Source organism: Colletotrichum fioriniae (assembly GCF_027942845.1).
Source record: "Colletotrichum fioriniae strain IMI 355084 chromosome Unknown scaffold_2, whole genome shotgun sequence".
In the NCBI taxonomy this organism is placed as follows: Eukaryota; Fungi; Ascomycota; class Sordariomycetes; order Glomerellales; family Glomerellaceae; genus Colletotrichum; species Colletotrichum fioriniae.
In genome coordinates this window covers 7828-35014 of record NW_027076838.1, presented here as the reverse complement: position 1 = coordinate 35014, position 27187 = coordinate 7828, and the positions used below count along the sequence as shown (strand labels likewise).

General features: G+C 43.4%; 5 protein-coding genes across 5 annotated transcripts; 3 read left to right on the top strand and 2 right to left on the bottom strand.

Annotated features, from left to right (window-relative positions):
* Positions 1-6434: 6434 nt before the first annotated feature.
* On the top strand, positions 6435-7968 carry VMA5 (Vacuolar ATP synthase subunit C; the record flags this gene model as incomplete). Its single annotated transcript, XM_053195205.1, has 5 exons — positions 6435-6729; positions 6816-6910; positions 7047-7138; positions 7212-7704; positions 7762-7968. 5 exons carry the CDS (start codon positions 6435-6437, stop codon positions 7966-7968), a joined length of 1182 nt encoding a protein of 393 aa, XP_053047476.1.
* Positions 7969-8167: 199 nt separating this feature from the next.
* On the bottom strand, positions 8168-9102 carry MET14 (Adenylyl-sulfate kinase; the record flags this gene model as incomplete). Its single annotated transcript, XM_053195206.1, has 3 exons — positions 8168-8539; positions 8627-8879; positions 9095-9102. 3 exons carry the CDS (start codon positions 9100-9102, stop codon positions 8168-8170), a joined length of 633 nt encoding a protein of 210 aa, XP_053047477.1.
* Positions 9103-12888: 3786 nt separating this feature from the next.
* On the bottom strand, positions 12889-16144 carry MAK21 (RNA-binding ribosome biosynthesis protein mak21; the record flags this gene model as incomplete). Its single annotated transcript, XM_053195207.2, has 3 exons — positions 12889-13707; positions 13762-14272; positions 14340-16144. The coding sequence occupies 3 exons, from the start codon at positions 16142-16144 to the stop codon at positions 12889-12891; spliced, it is 3135 nt and encodes a 1044-aa protein (XP_053047478.2).
* A 1281-nt stretch (positions 16145-17425) lies between these two features.
* N0V96_001886 (uncharacterized protein) lies at positions 17426-18869 on the top strand (the record flags this gene model as incomplete). The annotated part of the gene is made up of 5 exons (XM_065756365.1): positions 17426-17438; positions 17467-17579; positions 17630-17759; positions 17820-18602; positions 18847-18869. 5 exons carry the CDS (start codon positions 17426-17428, stop codon positions 18867-18869), a joined length of 1062 nt encoding a protein of 353 aa, XP_065614734.1.
* An 874-nt stretch (positions 18870-19743) lies between these two features.
* Positions 19744-20015, top strand: GIM5 (subunit of tubulin prefoldin; the record flags this gene model as incomplete). The annotated part of the gene is made up of 2 exons (XM_053195210.2): positions 19744-19768; positions 19854-20015. Coding segments are annotated over 2 exons (187 nt in total), but the record flags the coding sequence as incomplete, so codon positions are not given.
* Positions 20016-27187: the final 7172 nt, after the last annotated feature.

Here is a 27187-nt window from a genome sequence, read left to right as displayed (position 1 = left end):
TCTCAGGTAGACCATCGTGAACAGTATACAACGTTCGCGAAGCCAAAGACGTTAGCTACCCTCTCCTAGAGCCAACGGGCGATTGCGGCTACTAATTCTAACAAATCACTAGGCAATCACTCGGTCAATTGTTCCTAGCTCTACCTACTGAGCTTCAGATTCAAGTCATTTCATCGCTGCCATTGACGGACGTCTTGAATCTTCGCAGAGTTTCGAGATCCTGGCACGCTATTGTGACATTAAATGAGGCACCCATCGTTCGCCACCATCTGGAACGTCACATCCCGGCATACGCCTTGCGTCTATACCCATCTAACGACCCTACCGCCGCCAATTTCCATCACCTGTGCGGCTTGTGGCATCGTTTGCACGTCGCCGCCAAATTGTCATACCTCATGTGCGAATGGATCACCAAGGAAATCTTCCTGCGAACAACTGAATCGCAGCGTCTCGAGTTCGCCCCTCAGCATGAACGTATGCGTCGTCGCCTGATACCACTTCTTTTCACCTTGTTCCATTTTTTTGAAACCTATCGAAAGCTGCACTTACAACACATACTCGACCACGATGGTCATGGCTTGCTGCACGAGCCATATACACTGAATCCGATTGAGACTCGAATAATGAGCATGTACGACGACCAGACACTTTTGCGAGTTCATCAAGTCTTTCCTCTGGTCATATCGTCATTCTGCCGACGGCTACGCCCGCCATCTTATGCTGGCCGCGTTGAACGATCATTGAGAGGCTACTTGAAGGAAAGACCCCCAGATGAGGTCCACGTTGCCATTCTATGTGTCGGAGGTTTGCGACAAGTGGAGAGGCTTTGGGAGATCAAGGGATACAACAGCAGGCGGGGAGCCGTTGACGTTTGGTACAATTGTGTCTCGAAGGACACGATCGACCCAACCCCAAAACAGCGACGAGGCATTATGGGCATGGGCCGAAAGAAGTCTTCGATTTCGGTCAGAGATTCTACCAAGTCGACGCAACATGACGGAATATCAACGCGCCGTGCCTCTCGAGCTTCTCTAGATGATCCAGTCGATTCCGATACGAATTTGGTATTCAACACAAGTCTAGCGGTCGGCATGCCCATGGGACCGCTAGAGCGTGAGCATGTCCGACACGTACTAGCTGACCTCCCTAGCTTACAAGAAATCTGGCTCAAAACTGCGGAAGCTTTGATATTGGAGCGGGGCATCGTTGAGCGTACCCAGGATATCAAACGCAATGCACAAGTAATGTTGGAATTAATTCGCGATGATGGCATGGACGAGGAGGATGAGTGGTGGTACGGACGAAGTACACCAGAATCCATTCGTCCTCCGCTCGAAGCGATAGACGAAGATGCTATGGACGGCGCATAAGAACCAGCGTGGCGTGTTGAGCATTTAAGGGCGTTAAGGTCGGCCTGGAATTTGGCCATTGGAGCTCAAGCGGAGCTTGTCTTTGGATATCTTACTCTTTTTTCACCCCCTCATTCTTTTTGTCAGGGTCAGCATGGAGAGGGGTGCAATACCTGGGATCTGGATAAAGATACCAACATCAAACAGTTTTCCATTTAGTTTTGTAGTCTTGTTATACGTTAGCCGGAACCGGTTGGCATTCGTTTGCCCAATCAAGTAAACAATTCACTTGTTGAGCAACGTGCTCTTTCCACACACAGGGCTGTCACTTATGACCGACTATCACGTACTCGATCTTGACCGAGGCGGCTGAGGTTCATCGACCTGGCTGGGTATCCGTACTAGAAAATGCGTGCAACCGCTCGAAATCACAATTGAGAAGGCCACCCGCCTATTTGGCGCGACTCTTCCATGGCGCAACTACATAAGTAGAGGGCAGGACAACTGTCCTGAGCCATTGACACCAGTCGGAGCAAGGTTCCAGTAACAGTGTACCTACAAGCGGCGCAGTAAATGGGCGCCCGTTACCAATACGTCTTTATCTACTGACGTCTCGAAGTATGATACATGCGCTCTCTCATTGCAGATTCTGTCATGCCGCCATCAAAAGACGACGGGCCCAAGTTTGACGAGCCATACGTTGAGTTCATGGTCGGCGATGCGCGCTGCATCTCCGCACCGTTGACATTGTACTGTGTGGGATTCATTGCCAAGCTTGCTTGATTAGCCGTTGTCAGGCTTGCCAGAAATGCCGAATCAGAGTAGTCCTGGAAAGACGACATGCCCGTATTCTGCACTGGGTGTTCCTGCCGTGCATGGAATGTAGAAGATTGCTGTTGTACCGGCCGTGAAGTCGAAGTCCGGTAGCTGTCTCCTCGCATGCTCGAGGATCCGGTTATGTGGGTGCCATACGTAGGTTGCTGAAGGCCCACTAGCCCGTGATAGTCTCCTTCACTTGCAGATTCTGTATAGTTGTCCCCATTCTGCCCTAGTGTTGATGGAAGTTGGTCGGCACCCGAGCTGCTTAGGCGGTGCTGACTGCCATTAGGTCGGTTCTGTGGAGTTGGCTGATGTTGCCCTTGCTGATGAAAGAGATGCTGTTGCTGTTGCCCCTGAGCCGATCCACCTTGATTGTACATGCCTTGCCTTGCTGGCATATTCAAGGAGTAGGATTCCGCTACCTCAGTCCTTTCAACTCCTCGGCCAGCGGATGAAGGTGCGAGGCTTTGGCTGTATCGAAGTCGTATATCAGACTGAGGTTGCTGCGTGTTGAGGGCTTGCTGGAGCGATGATCGGTTTGCAGAGCCGCCCATTTGGTTCCTCGACCTCTGAAGATTAGTGTTATTGGCATCTGCGAGGCTGCCGCTGTGAAGGTCTGGCCGCGTTGGCTCTAACGATTGTGGCACGCGCTGCCCCTGTTGTCCAGTCTGGCTGTTCTGGCTGGCTTGCGTCATTCGGCTGTTTGAGGCAGCATCTTCGCGCTGATGATTCGGTAATTTCTGCCTCTTGGTCACTGGCTGATGGCCATGAGTGAGGTCCTGCACTCGTGATCCTTGAGACCGGACCATCTGCGGTGACAAAGGACTCTCATTGGTGATTGCAGTAAACCCACCAGCATTGTTTGGATCTGAAGCCGAGGCAGCTGTCTGCAACTCATTGCCGGCATTACTGTCTCTGCCTTCCTGAGAAGCTTTCCGTTTACGCTTTGCGACTCTGGAGGCTTTGCTGGCTTGTTGCTTCATGGCAGCGGATTCGCTGACAGCCTCCGGTGCCAACTGAGGAGCCACATATAGCTGGTTGGCCGGTCGCTGCTCGTGTTGTTGTTCTCGGATGGATGATGTGGAAATAGCAGCAGGCGCCGGCACGCCCAAATCACCCGCTGCAGCAGATTGTGGCTCACTTCGTTGGTTATTTGCAGCTGATGTAGGCGATGTTTGTTGAGATCGAGAGCCAGGCACATTTGATGTTTCTTTCGGTCGATTCTTGGATCCCTTAGGACGGCCAGGGCCTCCTTTACGCTTCTTGACGAGCGGCGATCCGAGCTCGTCTAGACCACCAGTCCTGCTTGAGGATTCAGGGGGATTGAGTCCTATTGGCTGTATTATCACTGGGCTCTCAGATACACCATTCGTATCTTCATGAGCCTCGTTGGCCAAGAGCATCGTATCTTTCGGTCGGTTTTTCGAGCCTTTCGGTCTCCCTCTCCGCTTAGGGGCCGGCGTGATTGTCGGGCCCCGGGCGGAGCCAGATTCCGGCATTCCACCGGAAGCACTTGGGCCAGAGACTACCCGACTTGAAGCTGGAGTTTCAACCACCCGCTCGGCGTCCACTTGCAAACTCTCTCCGTCAGTATCTGCAATGGTGTCATCGATGTCAACCCAGCTATTATCTACCGCAGCTCTCTTCACCGCGTCATCACCTGCACTGTTATCCGTTGTTGTTTCTGCTTCATGAGCTCCTGAAACCAGTCGCTGCCCACTATTGCCAGCTTGTCTTCCCTTCGCATTCCTACTTCCTTTGGGACGACCACGTGGCCGTCTCAGGCTCGTTTGCTGTGCGCCCGGAATTGTCCCCTGGTCTACAGCTGGAAAGATCTCTGCCAGCCAGCCAATGAAGAGAGATCCAGACCCATTCGCCTCGGCGCTGACGGGAAATGATCCTCCAGGTGATGTGTGCTCGTTGGCAATTACTCCAAAAAAATTTAGTCCCTTGCAAAGCTGGTCAACAACCAGATCGGGGTCCAGGCTTCGCAACAGAGTCAAGAGTCGAGCCTGTTCCGCTATCGCCTCCGCGGTCGTAATCGTCGATGTCCTCCTTCGCCCCTGCCCCGTTTCTACGACGATCTCCCGAGTATATGGTGTGTTCAGCTGGGGTCGGTTGAGCTGGGGTGCATTCCGTTGCGGTGTAGTGAGCGGCGTTTCATGGGGCCACGGTTTATTGAGTTGTGGTGTTGGCTGCAGAGCGTTTGGCTGTGTTGCATTCAGCTGCGGTGTATTCAGCTGCGGTGTGTTCAGTTGTGGTGCATTAAGTTGCGGTTGATGAGGCCACGGTTTATTGAGTTGCGGTTTATCGGGTTGCGGTTCGTTTTGCTGCGGTTTGTTAAGTTGTGGTGCGTTTAGCTGCGGTGCACTGGGATGCGGTGCGTTAAGTTGCGGTGGACTATTCGAGGCATGTACCTCTGGTCGATAGATAAATTTACTCCGTCTGATGGGAATGTAACGGTCTGTCTGGGCCAGTCTGGCCGCAAGCTGCGTTCCCTCACTCGTGCGTTTGGCTGCTGCATCACGCTCCCGGCTTTCGTTGGTGGTGGTGAGGTCTATGTGCATGACCCCAAAGTTTCCTTTCGTCGCGTCGGTCTTGCCCTTCAGCTTACTAGGCACAGGGTTACGTACACGTCCATCTCTATAAAGGCCCGGGATATCATCCTGTACTGGGGGGCCAGTATGTTGCAAGACACCGAATCCATTCGCCGCACCTACAGCTCGAATGTCAGCAACGTCTTTTGGGTGTTCCTACCTGACCATCCAACGAGCAGTAGCATTAGAGAGATGGGAATAGTCTACAAACCTCCTTCACCCGTAACGCCTAGTACAGGGGTTTGCGCTGCAGAACCGTTGCGTGTGCGACTATCGGTGCCAGTGGCAATAGCAGTGTCGGTGCCAGTGCCGGTGCCAGTGGCGGCAGAGGCATCAGCAAGCGGTGCAGGGTGTCGCGCAGGGTTTGAAGTTTGAGGAGATGCTTTGCAGAAGACAATTAGTCGGGGCGCAGAAAATCAAGCGCGTTTTGCTTTAGACTTACCTGCGGTTGTAGCCATGGCTGTGGACGACAGTCGCTTCACAAATTCAGCATCGTCCCTCAACGAAAGATTGGAGCACAGCTGTGCCTTTTGAGGTTTCTCCCCCGGAGAGGAGTGTGGCTCGGCCCTTGGTCCGGATGGCAATAAATACGTGTGCTAAATCTCGCGGTTGCAAGAGGGCATCACGAAACCCCGGATAAGCCACCAAGGCGACTCGACAGCATGTGATATCTTGCCGAGTCAGCTTCTCTTTTTGCAATCGCAATGGAGCGAGCCGATCGTCATCGTTGTTGAATTCGGCCGAAGGAACGACTTAGACAGTCACAAAGCGAGAAACCGTCGATCGTCTGGAGCTATACATTGAATTAGCAACAGCGAGACCTGGCGATGCGCATTCGAGATGGGCGAAAGACCGGAAGGGAAGATAGAGAAGGAAGCAAGACCTTCCGGGCGATACCTAAACGCGTCTTACGCTCTGCAAAGGCGCAGTGGCTGTCGAAGTTGGAAGGTATGGCGTGAGCAGCGTTGGACAACATTGGAATGTCGAGCGGAGAGGTCAAGCTTGAGCATTTATTAGCAGCTTTCCACGTACAGTAGACCACCTCATTAGATGGCAGCAGACCCGCTGGCTACCGTACCTATCAGGCTATCGCCGAGTGAGTGACGAACCACCACCTAGCTTTGAGGTACCCGAGTACTGCGCCCCGCTACATCTCCCGCAATCCAGGTACCTATTCACTGGTCCTGGACCCTCGTATCTCTTCCACCTACGTACACCTAATCTGTACTTGGGCAGTGGCAAAGTTACGAGTACCTCGTTCGCAATTCACCGTTGCGCAGGTAGGGGGGTACATGGAGCAGGCCCGTAGGTTGGCCTCAGCTTAGCACCTAAGGTAACCTCTCTCTCCTCTACTCCGTACTACTAGGCAGTGCTGCATTTCAATCCGCTCCGGCCCTCAATTGTCACCATCTTGGCTACCTACCCATGTGCGATTTCTTTACTGGAGTTGGCAAAGTCATTGCTCATTAGCGGATGTTGCTCAAAACCCCAGCCTCCAGGCAAGTTGACAACCGCTCATCGACCGACGCCCAACTAACTCCGCCTACCTTCCGATAGCTCTCTCGACCTCACCTACCGTAATCTTACCTCACCCTGCTTTTCTAGACCTTCCGAGGCTCTGACATAGCCGCATGGACAGCTAGCCGGCGTCCGATTCAGTTCAAGAAGCATGTCTACCAAGTACGCCCTCGTCTCCCTGCCTCTCGGCATCTTCGACTCTGGCGATAAGGACGATGCTATCTCCTCGTTAAGCGCTACCATTTCGGCCGAGAATGGTGGTGTTCGCCCCTTCAACATCCCCGATTTCAAAATCGGCACCCTGGATGCCTTGGTCCAACAGGCCGATGACCTTGCCAAGCTAGAGTCCACCTGCCAGGCTGTTGTTGCAAAGGTTGCCGACTCATTGAAGTCAATCCTCGATGGTGATGAGGATAAAATCTCCCAGCAGAAGATGGTCAACGACAGTGAGAAATGTCTAGGGCACCACCTCGTCGCTGCTGCCTGTTCCACAAACCTCTTGTACATGTCACTGACGGCGGTTGCACCTCAGAGCCCACTGACCAATACGTCAACTCGTTTTCCTGGAACAAGGTTCGATACCGCGCCGACAAACCTTTGAGCGAACTCGTCGATACACTGCAAAAGGTATGTGGAGAGAGAGGGAGTACTGGGCCCAACAGGATCGCGGCGGGACTTTCCTTTACTCTACCTGTCTCGCTTTCGACGTGGATCCGGGTTGCCATCCATAGAGTAGGCCCACATGAAACTAACGAAGCGCCAGGAACTTGTCACTACCGACAACGATGTCAAGAGCAAGTTCAACCAGTATAACTCGGTCAAGACAAACTTCACCACTCTTCAGCGCAAGCAGACGTACGTATTGCTTCCAAGGCCGACCCTTCCTCCTACCCCAGCGCCGACTTGATAGCTGACAGCGGTATTACAGTGGCAACCTTGCGACAAAGTCCCTCACTCCCGTCGTCGATCCCGCCCTCCTCATTCAGGACTCGGAATACCTAGAGACGCATCTTATCGTTGTGCCGAACAATGCAAAGAAGGACTTCTTGAAGAGCTATGAAACACTGGCACCGATGGTGGTCCCCCGATCTGCCGTGCAGGTCGCGACGGACGAAGAGTTCACCTTGTACGCCGCCACGTCATTCAAAAAACACAGTGCAGAGTTCCTTGCGAAGTGCCGCGAGCAAAAATGGACTCCGCGTCAATACAAGTACGTGGAGGGTGGAAAGGAAGAAGAGCAACGCGAGCTTGATCGGGTGGCTCGTGAAGAGAAGAAGACATGGGGAGAAGCTCTGAGAATCGGCCGGACAGGCTGGAGCGAAAGCGTCATGATCTGGCTGCATGTGCTCGCACTGCGCGTGTTTGTCGAGGCTGTTCTACGCTACGGACTCCCGCTCGATTATGTCAGTGTTCTTGTTAAGGTCAGCACCCCTATCTCTCGCTCAAATCATGGCTCACGATGCTAACGCGGCGGACAGACGAATTCGAAGCTAGTTAAGAAGGTCAAGACAGCGCTTGACTCTAATTACTCGTATCTAGGAGGCAATGCCTTTGGCAGAGACAAGCGCGGGAAAATCACCAAAGACGACGCAGCACTGTCGTCCGAGATGGCTGCTGTTGGTCTAGGCGGAGGCGAGGGACATGAGTACACGGCCTACGTTTACTACGAGTTTGACTTCTCGTAGTTACGTGGAACTACACAATTGTAGCATGGCAGGCGCATGCACTCCCGCACTTCAGACGCAACCTTGCACTAAAAACGCGTAGTATTTTTAAAGGGGCAGTAAAACCGTGGTTAGAAAGCTCGGGGCTATAGCCGATTGGTAACTCCTAGTTCAAATGTGATGAGATTCGGCTGCCCATGCAATCCTAGGACCGTAGGCATCAGGCTGTTTTACTCGCAGTAATGAGACCCTCCTTGATCAGCCACTCGGCAATTTGTGCCACACATTCCTCAACGCTCGACTCGTCGGTCCTGATAACAATTTCGGGCTTCTCGGGTGCTTCGTAAGGGGCCGAAATGCCGGTGAAATCCTTGATCTCTCCCGCTCGAGCCTTCTTATACAGACCTTTGGGGTCACGCTGCTCAGCGACCTCGAGAGGCACATCGACAAAGACCTCGATGAATGGAATGGCCTCGTCGCTGCTCTGACCGGTCTGGCTGTGCAGCTCGCGAGCTACTTGGCGGTCTGCACGGTAGGGCGAAATGAAGGAGGTAATGGCAACAGTCGAAGAATCGGCAAACAGCTTGGCAACCTACTGCGGCATTAGTCGTGTACTCTCTGAGGGCGGCCGTACTTGGGTTGGAATATGGAGTCTAAAAGGTAAAGTAAATGACCATACCTCAGCAATGCGACGGATGTTCTCATTGCGGTCTTTCTCGGAGAAACCAAGATCTTTGTTGAGGCCGAAGCGTACATTGTCGCCGTCCAAACGGTAGGCTGCAACTCCCAGGTGCAAAAGGTGCTGTTCCAGAGCGGTTGCTACGGTGGACTTGCCAGAGGCGGAGAGTCCTGTGAGCCAGAGGGTGAAACCACGCTGACCGCGCAGCTGATTACGCTCAGAGCGCGAGAGTGAGGGGTGCCATGTAATGTTGCTATGATAACGGGGGGATAGATGTCAGCGAATTTGTTCGTTATGCTGCCAACTGTCGAGCTGCGTACGTGAAGGTAAAGAACTTCAGAGCATTCACTGCAGGCAGGTGCGACGACGACTGCGGGGTCGGTGGGATAGCAGAAGGAAATTCATGGAGGGGCAATTTCGGTCCCGTCATTAGGGGGGGGGACTCTAGATCTCCGTACTCATACTTACGTAGCCATTGTAAATTCAATTGGGTATCTGGTGGTAGGGACTAAAGAGGAGAATGGTGTTGAAGAAACAAGAGTGTGAAATGGAATCAGGCGCAGCGGCAACAAGCACTCCTACATATACATACAGATGCGCTCGCATACACGACTCTCACGACAACGGACCGAGTAGGGTACTAAGTTGCTTTTCACCCCACCTCCTCCCCCTCCATTTTTCCCTCTTGTTTTTCACTTCACAAGCTAAGATCACGGAGAAGTCGGCTCCTGGGCGATGTACCCAGAACTCCCAAACACTGCAAAGTAGAAAGTGGCTTCACAAGAGAGGTACTTTGCCTGGCTTTGGCCATTTCCACATCTAGGTTCAGTACCTAACGGATACCATAGGAAATGATCCAATGACCTAGGATAGAGCAAGAAAAAAAATCAAAAGAATCCGCAACATCATGCATGTACTTCCTTACCGGAACACTGCGAACCTGCGCCGAGCGATGGCGTCAGATCGGCTAGAGGTGGATCATCGCTTGGCGGGACCAACACGTCAGAGGCCTGCAATCTGGCTGGTTCCTGCCTATTTTTTGAGGTATTATCTCCGGCTGGCCGAGTGCCGACTTCCGCTCCGTTCCCGGATGCCGCGCCGCGCTTCACGTCGGTGCCGAAGCCTCCTCCGTCTCACTTAGGGACTTCACATAGCTACCTACCTTACACCATTATAACATCACAGCTGTCCTCAACTAAAGTCGCGCATTTCGAAATATTTCCTGGGTGTTCTGCTGGTCATTATCCCTCTTCACCGGCCGCAATTTTTCACTTGTGAGCTATCTATCAGCTCAATCCTGGCCCCGGGGCTATCTATATCCTAGCATTCACCATATACTACAAGTCTGAGAGGGAGCTATTCTGCGCGCACCCTCATGAGAGCCATCTATCAATCCATCCAGGAGGGCTCGTGGCCTATACTCCTTCCTGCAAGAGGGCTGACGGTCTACTGGCTCGGGTAGTCTAAATCGGATCGGGCTGAGCATGCGCCTTCAGCTCAGTGCATCGATCTCTTGCAAACCACTTATCATTCGGTGCTGTCTCTTTTCTCCAATCACCTCAGCGTGTCCCATTCGACTGTTAAATTTTTCAGTAAAAGTAGAATCGAAAGGCCGGGCTTAGTCTTGCGTTTGCAAAGGTCTCAAGTCGCATTCAGCTTCGCCATTACCTTTTTTGGGCTGTCAGTTTCGTGGCTCAATGATCCAAATAGTAAGAGAAGAGGTCACTCACGGATGCAAATCTGGGAGAGATGAAAAGCGCAGAGGCTTGCGCGAGGACAAGAGGCTCCTCTCCGTCCACTGGCAGCGTTTCCAGTTGGCCCTCGACCCATGCCTTACGCCCTTCTACTCTCGTTGTGCGCGCCCGCAAAACAACGTACGTGCCTGCATGCACTGGCTTCCTATAATTGATCTCAAGCTTGGCCGTAACGCCCACTTTGTGTGGAAGAGCACCGAAGCAGCATCGCGCCAGACCCTCGTCCAGCATTGTAGCAAGCAACCCACCATGAACAATGCCAGGGTGACCACAAATGTCTGTGCCAAGATGGGAGATTGATACAAGAGACTTGCCTCCTTTTTCAGTCCAGCATACAGGGGGTACTGTGATCCGGCCAGGTCCAAGAAGCGTACCCCCAGTGAGATTGTGCCGCCGCAGCGCATCGGGGAGTCTCATGTGGGGGCGAGATTCAGTCATGTCGGGATTCCGGCGCATCTCTGCCGCAATCGGGTGGTTATTGACAAAATCATTCACAATTGCGGCTTCGTCGCTCTCGGGCACGTAGATGCGCAGGGTATCTTCATCGGAACGGGGTCTTGCCGCGTCAAGTAGACCAGGCACTAGGGGACTCGCCGCTGCAGCGAAACCCAAACTCGTAAACAGCAGTCCAAACGCGCCAAAGCTGATGGCTTTGCGGAACCGGGAAGGGCTTGTCGGTTGCGACGATGTGCCTACAATAACATTGTGTGAGCTTCCTGGATTAAGGTCTGGAGGGACTGTCAAAATCAAAGTAACTTACCAGCATTAACGCCTTGGTGATAGCATCGGAGCCAAACCTGCTGACGACGGGCGGAGGTTTGCAAGACTGGCGCGTTGGAGCCGGCCAATGTCGCAGGCTGCTGAAGAAGTCGCCGAAGCGGAAGAAAGTGTGATGCTGCCATGGATATAGCCGGTCAGTCGAGCAACAAGGTTGAAGCTTACGATTGATGTGTGAGGCATAGGAGAATGTCAAGATTGACCTTCGACGCAGTTTGTCACTCCAGTCGTATGCCGAGGCTACATGCCGGGGAGCTTAACAGTTCAGGTGAGGTAGAGTACCTTGATCCCGGCACTAAGGTAGTTTCAACATCATGTCACTAAACGACAATTCATTAAGCGAACGCTGTGGAAGAAACGCCTAGCCAAAAATATGCATCAATGGGGATTTAACTTGGATATACGAATACGGATAGACGGTTTCCACTCCTCGCACTTGTCTGAGGCCTTGTTTCAACGGCACACTCCTCCATTCTGGACTCCTGGAGCCATACTTTCGCTGCAGATATAACGTACAAGTAACTTCTGGTGTCGTAGCCTCGCCTGATCCCCTGTACACTCTGCGCAATAGGGTCCTTGAATATGCACAAGACAAGATCCCGGCCACATGACATCATATCTCTCTCCGTAAAACCATCAGATTCCGGACAGGCAGGATGAGGTGTTGACCATTACCCCAGTGATTAGTTCTCATGCGGCATCGGTCCGTGTGGCTCCAGGGGTCCTGGGCATACCTCAAAACTTGAATGACCTAGAGGCCTGGTACAGATGGATACATACCCCTCATCTGACCTTTGCCTTTCTGGTACTATAATAGGACACCACCGTCCACGAGGCAATGAATCGTTTGGCTCTGGCATCCACCGTCAATCAATCTCATCTAATACTCTTCCCATCTGGCACCTCTCATCACGTAACGGCTGCTGGTAGTTTGGCAAAAAGACACGGCAACAACACACACGATGGTATTGTCTTTCATGTTTTTTTTTTTGTTTTTGTTTTTTTGCATGCCGGATATGCAAGCGACCTACTGTCTTGTTGACAGCAGCTGACCTATTGCCATGTCTACGTCCATTTTAGGCCACGGCAGAAACCGTAGATCTAGGCGCTGTGCACGCGCCTAAAGAAGAGTCCATCAAGGTATTCCAAGAGATAGCGCATGATCTCAAAAAAGAACTTCTTCACATCCGACGTGAACATCAAAGTAGGTACCATTCGCCGCTGGAAACAAGCCACGGGCTGATTCTCCATCACCAGAGCACGAGCCCGAGTATTTCCAGGCCGTTGTAAGTCAATCGCCATTTTGTCCTACCATGCCATCGTGCCGCTCAGACAGATCCTAGGAACATCTCGACGATCACCAACTGGCCGCTTTTGGCCCAGACAACTTTGTGGCCGTAAGAGTTGCCAGTTCGGCTTACGGAATCCATCTATTTGGCAAGGTCCGAATCCCAGCACTACCCGAGTCGGGGCCTGCCTATATTCACTTCCGCGCCTTCGTGCCCGGAGCTGAGCCGCCAAAGCTTCACAGCATTCATACTGAAGAGACTGAGCATTCGGATGGGGATAAGACGTACAGAGCCATATTCACTAAAGATGACGACCTCGAGTGGTTTGACACATAGTTACCTATGGAATGGGCCGGGAGCAAGTGGGTCGGAAGTCTTCATCTCATGGGCTTGTTTGGCCCAGACGTACAATATGATGTCTATTGCGAATTTCTTAGTCCGATTACATGTCCTCCTCCTCTGCCGCCAAGAGCTCGGCATAATCATCTGCCGACGCAAACATAGGCAAGTCCTTGAGTTTCCTCCTGGATGATCGGGCAGCGCTCTTGCTCTTCTCGCTAGCTTCCTCGGCCTCTCCAGGTACTGCAGATAGCTCAGGGCTCTCCTCATCCTCCATCGCCTCGTCGTCGTCTCCTTCCTCGCCACAGAGCTCGCCAGCATCTTCGTCGTCTTCGTCATCTTCGTCAACATCCAAGAGTTCGGCATCGGAGCCGTCAGAGAAGATGACGCCGCCATCAGACTCTTCATCGCTGTCGTCGAATCCTTCCATGTCAAGGTCGTCGTCGTCACTCTCGATTGGGCCGTCGGGATGCGAGGCAGTCAGGGCCTTCCAGATTTCATCCTCTTGCTCGGCGTCGTCCTCGGCAACCTCATCTGGTCCAGATGACGACTGTTCAGTGATCTTCTTACCACCCTCGACCTTTTTGCCCGCTTGCTTGAAGTATTCGTGGAAGAAGATATCCTCCGCTGCGACCTGATCTACCTTCTTGTTCCAGAACTTGGGCGTGTTGATTGGCGCAGCTGCACCTGAGCCAGTTCTCTTCGCGAGCCAGATGCTGCCGGAATCAGGATTGCGGACCGGCTGCATGATTGATGCTCCCCTAGCAGTCTCTGCCGCCTTCGGGCTACGGTACACAAATTTATCGAGGAATCTGATCAAGCTATGGCTCTCCAGGTCGGGCTTGGCCATCTGCTTCTCATTTGAGAATAGACTTGCGGCCAGTAGAGACACGGACGGGTGGAAGTGAGTGAGGGGAGGTATCTGCGTTCATTAGCGACTAGCGTCATGTGAACCAAAAAACAGGTACAAGCTTACTATTTCCCAGAGACAGCTGTTCTGAGCATTGCTATGCTCTGGGTTTCTTTTGCGGCCATCGTACACACTTCCTCTAGAAACAGATGTATGCTGTTCCTGCGCCAAGGGCTGACCAGTCGCCTCTTCTGTGTCGTTGTCCTCTGGTTCTTCAAGGAGTGCTCTAAGGTCGGGAAACTGAGTCCTCAATTGGAACACCACATATATCAAGCCACAGACGAAAGCAGGTTGATGTAAGTTGAGAATCTGCAACATTCTCTTCGCAAAGGCCTTGATCCGCCTCGTGTCAACATCGGCCTTGAGAGACTTGAGGATCAGGTTCAGATACAGAGCTTGTTTAGAGGAGTTGGCAAGTCGCGGATCCAATAGGGATTCGTACAACGTTCTGTAGAACCTGTCGGAAGCCAGGTGCCTTGACACGGATATTTGCTGGATGAGAATCAGCGCCTGAATGCTCGTGTTGAAGTTCGTCGAGTGCGCAATTCGGAAAAGAGTGTCCATTTGGGATTCGAGGCTGCATGCGAGTGTCAGTTGTGTTCAATGTTCGGGAGCCCAGAAACCATTGGAAAAGAATTGCTCACATGGGGTCTTGCTCGGCCACGAACGGCACAGCGCGGTTGATACCTGTCAATACTGCGGTGACCAGCTTATCAGCTGTCTCCGTTGTGACGCCAGTCTCCTTGGAAGAACGATCCTGTTGGCTTTCGGCAGGTGCTTTGCCAAGTGCGGAACTGTTGAGAAGAGTAACAAAGATTTCAAAATAAATGCGGAGTAGTGCCTCTGCCGTGCCACCTTCGCGGTTGCTCAGTATTGTCTGATTCAAAGTGTTCGTGGCGTGGTACTTGGCCCTGAAGGTTTGGCCTGGTCGGAGTAAAACTTCCTGCTCTATGCCCTTAATGACAACTTGCTTCATTCCGGGGTGGGTGTTCTGAAGCTGGAGAAGAAGGTACGAAACTCTCGATGCAATCTTCCGGTCCTTGTCGCCCATCTTGTTAACCAACAGCCTAAGCAAATTGGTCTCTTGTTCGGGCTTGTCCTTAAGCAGGCCATAGACAAAGTCGATGGAACGGGTGCGAGAGTATTCAATCTCATCATTGCACCAGACCTCGAGGAGCTGAATGATCTTGAAGTACGATGTCTTGAGCCAGTCCTCGTAAGCCCACTGGATGAGGTGTGCATCCGTTAAGCGACCCGGTAAGGCTTGGCTGGAGTTCCAATTCTTGACAGAGGATCGCTGCAGAGCTCCAATGAGACCAGGTTGAGTTTGAAAGGCGCGCAGTCTCCTATTAGGGGGTAGAACTAGACCTGGACCAAGGAGATCAACCAGAGCACCAAGAGCACCAATAGCCTGAGCACGACTCCTTTTGGACGCAAGGCCTAGGAGTGACTCAAAAGCCTTGACATTGTGAAGCGGTGACTCTTGAATTGCCAAGGTGAGAGCAGAGACTTTGTCCGAGAGCGTTCCGGAAGACATGATGGTGGAGAGGAACTTTCGAGAAGATGATGCCAAAACGCTCTTATTGTACGCTGCCGCGTCTGCCTCCAGAAGAGTGACTGCATGAGCTTTGAGAGCATTGATGGCGCCAAGGAAACCATTCACTTCGGGAGATGTAGGGTCTGAGAGCTGGCCTAGTTCCGCCCCGTGCCAATCAGCGCGAGGTTCGAATTTCTGGCGGGCATAGGTCAGTATATGCATGAATTTGAGAATAACTTGGGTCAGGTGGCTGCTCACGAACTGCTTCTTGACCGTATCTTTGACATCCTTACGGGGAGATTGTTGCGGTGCATGGACCTCGGTCTCTGTGTCTTCCTGAGCGGACTGGGCATAGCCTTCAGCAACTTCGTCTACCTCGCTCGCTTCTTCCTCCTCTGTCTCCTCCTCCTCCGGGTGTTCTTCTACATCCTGAGCTGTTGCTGCTTCATGATGTTGTTGGAGGCCGAGCTGGGCTGCGAAAGCAGCAAGCTCATTCTGAAGCTTTCCATCAACAGTAGCGCTGGAGTTGGCTTCCCCGGTGGCATCCTCGTCGTCCGAATCGATGTCTCCAATGAGCTTCAGGTCCTCTTCGTCTCCTCCCAAGGCCCTGATCTCCTCTAGAAGATCCTCGCGGTTGAGGGGCGCGCCTTTCTTGCCCTTCACCTCAGTCTTAATGCCGTCGCGCCCGCTCGTGGATTTGTCGCGACGATGGGCGTGTCTTTTCCGTTGGTGCGAGCTCTCCAATGGCTCGTCCGAGTTATGTTTGCGCTTCTTGTTGTCGGTTGAGTTGTCTTTGACGGATTTGCCTAGTTTTCCCTCGATCTTGGCTGTGAAATTCGAAAATGACTGCGGATTCAAGGACTCTGGCTCCCGAGCCTTGCCGGCAGATTGCCTCTTTGGCTTCCCCATCATGTATTTCTGATTGCGATTGTAGCCAGAGAATTAGGGACGGTCATGAACAAGTGATTGGAGAACAGAATAATGAACCGTGTGAAGGTCAAAGAAATTCTCTGTATTGCGCCAAAATGTACAAGAAGCAGAACGTGCAACGCAGAGAGGAAAGGTCGTCGCAAAAGAAGAGGGAAAAAAAAAAAGGCAATTGAGCGCCAGGTGTGGGGTCGTGTTCCTTATCGATAAGCAGGGATGGCAGGGTGAGATGGTCGAGGTTGTGTTCGAGCCTGCTGGTCTACCTACATACCTTAAATGGAACGGTGAACCCGATTGAATATCACCTATCTCCAATTTGGAATATTCAAGGGAACTCGGAGTAAAGTACTAAAGCTGTAAATTCGGGTCGCATATCCATCCGACCCCTCCTACCTAGGTAAGCCCAATTGTCGCTGACAGCCCTCTCATCCATGGAAGCAGTCCGACATTGTAGTCAAACAAAATTTGACGGAGCCTCCCTCACCTGGCCTCACGAACCCTTGTGACCCTAACGAGATTGGACCTTGCCTTCGCGCCAGTTCCACCAATTAATTGTTCATCGTCGGCCTGTGCCATTTGCTGATTTCCGATTGACAAGTTCCCAAGCGGCCAGTCCGTTGAACGATTGACCAGTCACCACCGTCATCCCATCTTGGTGGATGCTTTCAAGGTGAAGATATTGGTCATCGCTACTGAACCAGCACTTCACTTGCGACTTTTGGTCAGCGAACGTGTTCCAGAGTTACCTCATCAGCTGGTGTACTTACTTTTGACGCCAACATGTCCTTCGGTCGAATATGCAGACTCCCTCTCTTGTCGACGTCTCATAGCACTAAGGCAAGCTATGGCAACTTACCGTTCAATGGCAGTAGCCAGGTAGGTACACATATACCATAGACCAATAAACTCATATAAAATTGCTTACATGTCACCAGTCATTCAGCCGCAGCTACCGCGCTGGTAGCGCCAGGAATCGACTTTCAACTGTTTGGGTCCCTACCGGAGGAATGACACCTGAACGAGGCGAAGGTAGGTCTATCATATGCTGTACATTTCGATTGTCAGCATGCTCACTTCGAAACTTCAGGCGCGTATGAAAAACTTGTTCGCGCTGGATTCTTGCGACAGGTAGGTTATTCGGTGAAGGGGCAGTGAGATAGGAGATTTTGCTCATTGCCCATATTTCAGTCACACTCTGGCATTTTCCATCTACTTCCTCTTGGCCAGCGTGTCCAACGTAAGCTCGAGGGTGTCATAGATTACTACATGCAAGAACTTGGTTAGTTTCTCGTACACGTCGGCTGTAGGTCCCTACCATTTGCTGACGTCTGCCACAGGAGCCTCGAGAGTAGCTCTGTCAACCATTACGTCCAAGGACCTCTGGCAGAGGAGTGGCCGTCTCACACAACTAGAGGCTGAGGTCTGTTCATGCTATCTCAAAAGACCTAGTACCACGGCTAACTTACAAAGCTCTTCGGCTTCGAGGACCGCAAAGGGTCCAAATACATGTTGTCGCCCACCCACGAAGAAGAGATTACTGCTCTAGTGGCGAAGACTGTCAAGTCCTACAAAGAATTGCCCCTCCGCCTCTACCAAATCAGTGAGCCCAACAACTTCATAAGCCTCGTCAGCAGCCAATAACTTACGCTGGAATCATTAGCGCGCAAATTTCGTGACGAGCTGCGCCCGCGCCACGGACTGCTGAGAACCCGCGAGTTCACCATGAAGGACCTCTATACTTTTGACGTCTCTACGGATTCGGCGTTGGAGACCTATCAGAAGGTCCAATCGGCATACACTGGCGTTTTCAAAGCATTGAAGCTGCCGGTGACAGTTGCCAAAGCCAGCTCCGGCGACATGGGAGGCGATCTGAGCCATGAGTATCACTTACCTACCTCGATTGGGGAGGACACTCTGGTCACCTGCGACACTTGTAATTACGCTGCTAACGCCGAGGTCGCCGAGGCAAGGGCAGTCACCGCCGACAGCACACAATTGTGCGGTTTGACTGAAGCCTCGAGCCCTGCATCTACTTCAATACGGGTTTGGCGAGGGATCAGTAAAGACCGCAAGACCTTGGTGAATGCCTGGTATCCAGGCAGAACCCAGGATGGATCTGGCCGAGAGAACGAAATCAGAATTTCGGCTATCAAGACGATTGTCGCTGATCTGGACGCAAGCACTGAGAATGCCGTATCACTGTGGCGGACGGCTATTACATCAACGAGCTCCAGCACGAATACTGCGGCCACCCGGCCCCAGATCATCAACATCATACACTCCACATTAACCAGTAACCTTGACAAGGTTCTACAAGAACAAGGCAAATCATCGCCTTTGTCGGGCTTGGATGCTCCCGAGGATAGAGTAGACTCGACCATCATTACCAAAACCCAGGGTGGACAATCAATCAACCTGCTCGCCGCTCGCGACGGTGACAGGTGTCCTTGCTGCGATAGTGGCGTTCTCCAGCTGCAGAAGGCGCTAGAGCTTGGGCACACGTTCTACCTAGGAACGCGATACTCTGAGCCACTCGAAGCAACAGTATCTATACCAACTCGTGCAAAATCAAGTCAGCGCGATGGCCCAGCTCTTACTGAGCATAAGACGCCTATGCAGATGGGGTGCCATGGAATTGGTGTCTCCCGGCTCATAGGGGCTGTAGCTGAGCATCTCACAGACATAAGGGGCCTACAATGGCCGCGCGTGATTGCTCCTTACGAAGTCGTGGTGATTTCTACTCCTAATCTAGCTGAAGATGCTAGCCAAGTGTATGATGAGATTGCCACAGGGGGCATTGACACGGTGTTAGATGACAGGTCGGCATCCTTCGGTTGGAAGCTAAACGATGCAGACTTGGTAGGTTACCCAGTCCTAGTCATACTGGGTAAAGTATGGAAGGAGACGGGCGAATGTGAGGTCCAGTGCCGCAGACTTGGAATCAAAGAAATGGTCCCGCTAGGAGAGCTACGACAGCGTGTAGCAGAGTTGCTCGAACAACTCTGAGCATAATGAAGACCGCTAGGGCATCGCTGAGACGCCCATAACGCGGTGTGTACAAGGCAGCCATGTATCTCCAAATCAGATGTACTACCATTGTAAAGATAAGAAAAATCCTAGAGTAGCTCATGTTGATGTCACGACTAGAAGTCGTGTGTGTCCATTGCCGTCGAAGCATCAGAGACCTAAGCACTCTCTTCCTTTCTACCCATCATACCAAACTCGACGTTAGGTGGATGACATACGATGGCGGCCTGCCCAGGCGTGTGCTGCAGGTGTGGGGCGGTCACGTGTATAGCCACCGCCCAAGGAGTGCGGCAGCGGGTGTCAATAATATGGGAAAGAGTGGTGTCAATGGACGAAAACCAAGTGACCAGGCCTTGCTTCAATCCTCACTCAGCTTTCAGAGAGTTTGACTCAACACCCAATTTCAATCGCTTCAGCAATCCGCCGTTTGCCTTTTTGCCTTTTGTTCGACGTACGCTTTCATCATAGCGTAGGGTTTAGTACTAAGCAGGGATTCAGACTGACTTCGATCATCTATCCTGACGACTTTATTCGCCCGCAAGCCGGCTCAATCAACCATGGCCGCTCAGGGTTCTGAGAGCAGTAAGTATTTTCGGTTGAGATCCGGCCATCTCGTCATCGAGACTGGGTATGCGTCTTCGATTCTCGTGCTGACTCGGCTCCATAGTCAATCTGGAGACGCTGGACACCCAGCAACTCAGTCAGGTCAAGAAGCAGTTGGAAGAAGAACTTGAGCACTTGACAAACTCGTTCGCCCAGCTACACAGCGCGCAGTCCAGGTTCAAGGAGTGTCTCCGGTGTGTCAAGGCCAGACCTGGTGCTGGGGATGGTATGCGGGCCCCCTGCTTTCCCGTCTCATGAATGGCCAGCGAACTCACCATTTCTCCAGGCGACAAGTCTGTCCTGGTGCCGTTAACCAACTCCCTCTACGTACGTGGGGAGCTTTCGGATCCAGAGCACGTCATTGTCGACGTGGGTACAGGTTTCTACGTTGAGAAGGCATGTTCATCAAGCCTCAGGGTCTGGCCAATTTGTGTGCTAACCCCTGCGCAGGATACCCAGTCTGCCGAGCGATTTTACGAGGCCAAGGTTCAGAATTTGATGAACAATATTCAGGACCTCGAGGTGATTGTACAGCGGAAAACGCTGAATGTGCGAAGTGTTGAGGATGGTAAGTTTCACATGTTCCTGGAGTTCAAAGCTGGGCACTGGGCAGGGTTTGGAATATACTAACCAGTCGTGTGCAAATAATAGTATTAAGACAAAAGGTTTTACAAAGCCAGGCAGTATAGGTAGTAATAAATAGCATAGAATAAGTCACATGCCTAGTATTACTTATTTGTTCTTTGTTTCTACCTTTGCTAATCGCTCGGGCGGTCCCTTATATATATATATATAGTATTGATATTTGGTTTTTTTTTTTTTCAATTTTGTCTCTGCTAAATACTCAAGCAATTCTGAATATCGTTTATATAATATTAATATATAGTAGTAGTAAATACTCTTATTATTTTGATAAACTATTTTTTTTAAAAAAAAATCTGAACTTTCCTTTTATAAAGTTTATATCTATGGAGTAGTATTAATACTTATTTTTATTGTTTTAAAAATCTAGAAAAAAGAATTTTAAATTTTTTAATAAAGATTATAACTACGGTTTAATGAATAATAATATTGAGTATTTATTTTAGTATTTTATTATTATTAGTTACTTACGTAGTTCTTAATATTATATATATAGCATTAATAAGTTTACTAAAATAGTAGGAGTATTTATTAATATTATATTTATTTTTTATATTCTGCTTTTGCTAGCTACTCGGGCAATTATTAATATTGTTTATATAATATTAACATATAATATTAGTAAATACTCCTACTATCTTAATAAACTACTAATACTATATAGTAATACTATATAAATAATATTAAGAACTGCCCAAGTAGCTAGTAAAAAGTAGAATATTAGAATAAATATAATACTAATATATAATATTAATAAATATTCTTATTATTTTAATAAAGTATATAGTATTAGATATTTATTTTGGTTATTTTACTTTTATTAATTATTTAAGTACTTTTTAATATTATTTATTTATTTGGTTATTATATTTTTATTAATTACTTAAGTAATTTTTAATATTATTTATATAATATTACTATAACTCTAAGGGTCTAGCGGGCCTTATTAAGGGCTATTCTCGCCCTTTCAAATAAACTAATTTATTAAAATAAATATTGTATATTACTAAACAATAAACTTTATAACTAATTATAACCCCCTAATAGAGTAATTTACTAGGGTAATACTATATATTACGTATTAACCCTTTAAGGTCCAGCCCGCCTCATTAAGGGCTGACTTGGCTTTTATAAATAAACTAATCTTATTAAAGTTGATATTAAGTTTTTATTATATAATAAACTTTATAACTAATTATAACTAGCCATAGTTATTAATATTAACTAAACTTAAAATATTAATAATATTATTATAATAAATTAATTACTTTTCAAATAATTAAAAACTACTTCTTATTTTCTGCCCTTTTTAATAGCTCTAAGTTATCTTTTTTAGTTGTTTTATATCTTTTATTTTTTTTTAAATAACCTCTTAAAATATAATTAAGTTCTTTTAGTTTTTGAATACTTATTTAATATTTTATTTATTATATAAAGTTTATAATACTTAGTTTTAATAAAAAGTTAGTTTATATATTAATTTATTAATACTTTTACTTTATAAATTAATAACTCTATATATATATATTAATAAGCTATCTTAATAATTATAAATCCGTTTTTTAAATACAATAGAGCTTTATATAATATTATATATTATAATTAATATTTTTTAAATCCTAAGAGCCCTAATAATTTAAATATAAATTAAATAATATAAACGTTTTTAATTTAAAATTTAAACAAGAAATAACTATTTCTAAGTTAAAAATATAATTTGAGCCTATTTAAAAACTAACTCGTACGTTTTCTTTATTTATTAAAATAAAAAAGCTATTTTAAAAATAAAAGAAAGTTATTCTTAGTAATATACGTAACGTACCTATATAGTAAGTCGCTTATTATAATAAGTCGTTTATTTTTCTTTTTTTTTATAACTCTTCTTTTTATAATAACTTTCTTTTACGTATAATAATAAATTCTTTTTTAAATAAAAGTTATATTATTTTTATATTTTAAACTATTAAAAAAACTTAAAACTAGTTATATAGAAAATACTTTTATTTATAATATCCTAAAAATAATACTTTATAACTAATATATTAGTTTATTATTTTAATATAAAACTTACTTAAATTTAAAAAAAATAACTATTTTAAAAAACTATAATTTTTAAATAAGTTAACGTACTTATATAGCGAGCGGGCCATTATAGCGAGCGGGCCACTTCCTTATCATACTTTAAAAGTCGATTTTGAATTATTTTTTGAAAATTGAATATAAATTTAAAATATATAAAACTTTTTTAAATAAAATTTAATAAATTTATATAATAATATTAAATATTTAAAAAATTATAATTTATATATATAGCTTTTTAAATCTTTAAAAAAGGACCTTTTCGTATTTTAGACTTATTTTAAACTTATATATATAATTAAGCTATATATAATTTTTAAAATATTTAATTTTTATATTATAACTTTTATCGAAATATAACTAAAAAAGTTATATATATTTTAAATTTATATTTAATTTTTAATAAATAGTTAAAAATCGATTTTTTAAAGTACGATAAAAAAAGTAGCCTGCTCGCTATATAAGTACGTTATTAACTTTATTAATTAAGGATTTTTACTACGACTTAATAATATATAAAATATAACTAATTACTTTTTTTAATAAATATAACGTAACATATATTAAACTATAATAAATAAAATATTTTATATAATACTAATTATAATTAAAAATGCGTTTTTAATATAGAAATGAATTATTAAGAAGTATTAATTAAGGATTTTATAATTATTTAAACCTAGTTTACTTTTTATATAAAATATAATTATAAAATATAAAATATATAATAATAATATTTATAATTTTAATAAGATAAGCTTTTTAATAAAAATACTTTTTATATATAAAAGTTATTATAATTTCTAATTATTATAAAAGGCCTTTATATAAAAGTAATTTAATAATTATAAATAAGTTTTTATTATTTAAAGTATATATATAAATAACTAAATAATACTTTTTATATATTATTATTAAAAATAAATATTACCTCCTTTTTATAATATATTAATAACTAATTACTCCTTAAATAATATATTTATTTTAATAAAAATAAATAAATTATAAATAAAACTAGCTTAAATTAGTTAAAATATTTTGAAAATTTATATAAAGTTTTATATAAAGGGTATTAAAGTAGCTCCTTATTTTTTAATAATTAGAATAATTATAAATTAACTAAATTTAATAATTATCATAAAAAGTACGGTATTATTACTTTTTTATATACCTCCTTATTTATTATATAAGCTTTAGTTTCTTAATATTAACTATTTTTAATTTATTAAAAGCTTTATATAATAAAAAAATTAAAAAAATAATATAAATATAAATTATATATATTACTAAAAACGATTTTTTACTTTTATTTTTAAAATAGCCTTTTTATTTTAATAAATAAAAGAAATGTACGAGTTAGTTTTAAATAAGCTAAAATCAGAATTTTTTAATTTAAAAATAATTATTTTTTTATTTAAATTTTAAACTAAAAAATGCTAATATTATCTAAACTTATACCTAAATAGCTAGGGGCTCTTAGGACTTAAAAAATATTAATTATAATATATAATACTATATAAAACTCTATTTTATTTAAAAAAATGGATTTATAATTATTAAAATAGTTTATTAATATATTTATATAAAAGTTATTAATTTATAAACTAAAAATATTAATAAGTTAATATATAAACTAGCTCTTATTAAAACTAAGTATTACGGGCTTTATATAATAAATTAAAATACTAAGTAAGTACTAAAAGAGCTAAAAAAAACTTAATTATATTTTAAGGGGTTATTTAATATTACTAAAGCTAAGGTAATTTAAATAAAAAAGGGGGTTATTAATACTAAAAAATAAAAATATATATTAAAAAAGTATTTATATAGAAAGGGGGTAAATTATATAAATAGTAATATAATAATTATAAAAAAACTAAATATAATATATAAATATATTAAGTAGTTTGGGAGACTTTTTAAAAAAGAGGTTAATAAGTAGCTCTAATTAATTTTGTATGATATAGCTTAATTAACTTATATAAATAGTAAGAGGGTATCTAAAAACAAATAACTTATTATAATAGGCGACTTGCTATATAAGTACGTTAGTACTTTCTTAATTAATAAGTATTTTTAAAGCTCGTCCTTTAATATAAAAAAACTTAATAATAAACCTAGATTATTAAGCTATAGTTTTTAATAACGCTTATAGCTTAATAATAATATTTAATAATAATATTTAATAATAATAAGCTTAATAATAATAAAACTTAAGTATAATTAGCCTCTTTTAATACTTATTAAGTCCTAATACCCTTTATTTTTTTATAATAATATATTTATTAATATATCTTTTTACCTAGCTATTATTAAATTTAACAATTAAAACTAACTAAAATACTAACTTAGCGGGCCTATTATAAGTTTAAAAAGTATTTTATTATAAAAAAATAAAAATAGTTAGTAATTTATAATAATATTAAATTTTTAGTAATAATTAATTAGTTCTATACGCTACTCCTCTAAATAAATTATTATTATTAATATCTTTTTATTATATATAGTATTATGGTACTAAGTAATAGGCCCCTGTGCGCTCGGGCCTTAGGTACCGAACGGACCCCTTATAAGTTATATAAATACTAAACTACTAAGCCTAAAAGCCTAGCGCCCTAAATTCTACTTACTAATCTACTTTTTTATTTTTTTATATTAAATTATATTTATTAAATTAATATAATAATATTTTTAACTTACCTCAAGTTCCCTTTTATAATATTATTTAATATTTATTATAATCCCTTTCTTAAAAATAAAAGAATAATATTAAACTTATTAAACTTATTATAATAAATAGCTATTTTTATTAAAAAAACAGCGTAATACTAAGTAATAACTAACTAATTAATTATATAAAATAATTAATACCCCTTAAATACGTATATAAACCCTTTATTAAATATTATAATCTAAGATAAGAGCTAAGGAAGATAAATATCTTTTTATATTAACGACTTTTTAATAAAGCTATTATTTATATAAATAGTACTAAAGTATTATTAATATTAATAAAAATACTAAGCTCCTTATATTTAACCCTAAAGTTAATTTTATTAATTAGCCCGTTAAGTAACTTCTATCCTTTATTATATAGAATAATTATTTTAATTTCTTTTATTATATTATTAATAAGTACGTATCCCCTATTTAGATTTATAACGAGGACTTTTTAATAATACTAAGTAGTACTTTATTAATTTAAAGTTTATTTAAGAACTATATTAAAAATAATAATAATACTACTCTTTATAACTAAGTTAAGAACTAGTTAAAAAAAATATATTATTTAGTATTAATTTAAATAAGTATTAATCTTTTTATAATTAACTAATTAAATAATAGTACTAAGTAGCTTTATAAAATGACTAAAGAAAATATTAAAGTCTTTAATAAAGCTATTATAAAGCTTTAAAATATTAAGAAATAGTTAAATAAGGCCTTTTATATTAATATTATACTTAATAAGCGTATTTAATAACTAAAAAAAACGGCTCCGTATTTAATATTAATATTAATAAGTATAATAATAATAATAAAGCTTATTAAATACTTAAGTAATATTTTATTTAACTCAAAATATAAAAAAGCTATAAAAAGTACCCTAGCTTTAGCTTATTAACCTTTTACTAAATTAAATAAAATACTTAACGTTTTTATTTTTATAAATAATAATAATAATAAGGGCCTAAAGTTCCTTTATTAGCTTTAGTATATTATAAAACGTTTTAAAAAATACGAACTTTAATATTAATAATTATTATTTAGAGTATATTATTAATAAAATTAGTAGCTCTATAACTAAGTTTATTTACCCTATACTAATTATTAATAAGATTACTATTACTAACTAGCTATATATAAGTTTAAATTAACTTATATTAACTTAACTACTATAAATAATATTTATTAAAAGCGCTTTATATTTACTAAGCTTACTTACGTTAGTAAACTCCTTAAGTCCTAGTAAAAAGCGCTACTTTTATAATAAGCTCTTTATTTATTTTTTTAGTTCTACTTTTACTAATCGCTCAGGCGATTCGTAATATCATTTATATAATATTAACATATAATATTAATAAATACTCCTACTATTTTAATAAATTTCTTTTTTTTAAATTTTCTTTTTTTTTAACTTTCCCTCTTATAAAGTTTATAACTACGGATTAATTATATTAATAATAATATTAAATACATAATGCTACTACTTTATAAGCCGCTTACTTAGCTAAGTTTATAGCCCTCTAAGTAATAATAACTTATAATAGTAATATTAAAGATACCCTCGTTATTATTATTAAAATAACGCTGCCCTTATTAATATTTAGCCTTTAAGTTTAACTTATATATATATATATATATATATATATATATATATATATTTATTACTTAGTTTCTTTCATTAAAATTAAAAACGCTACTAGTCTTGTTATTTATTATTGTTATATTATTACTATTATTATCGCGCTATTGCTTTTGTTATCGCGCTATTATTATTATTATTACTATTAAATCGTTTACTTACTTATTAAAATACTAAAATGCCTAGAGATTATCAACCCCTAGGGCTTCTTTAATAACTAGAAGTTCGATCTTATTAATATTATACTTAACGATCCTAATTTATAAAAAAGACTGTTTAAAGGAGTATAAATTAGTAATTATTAACTTAAAGAC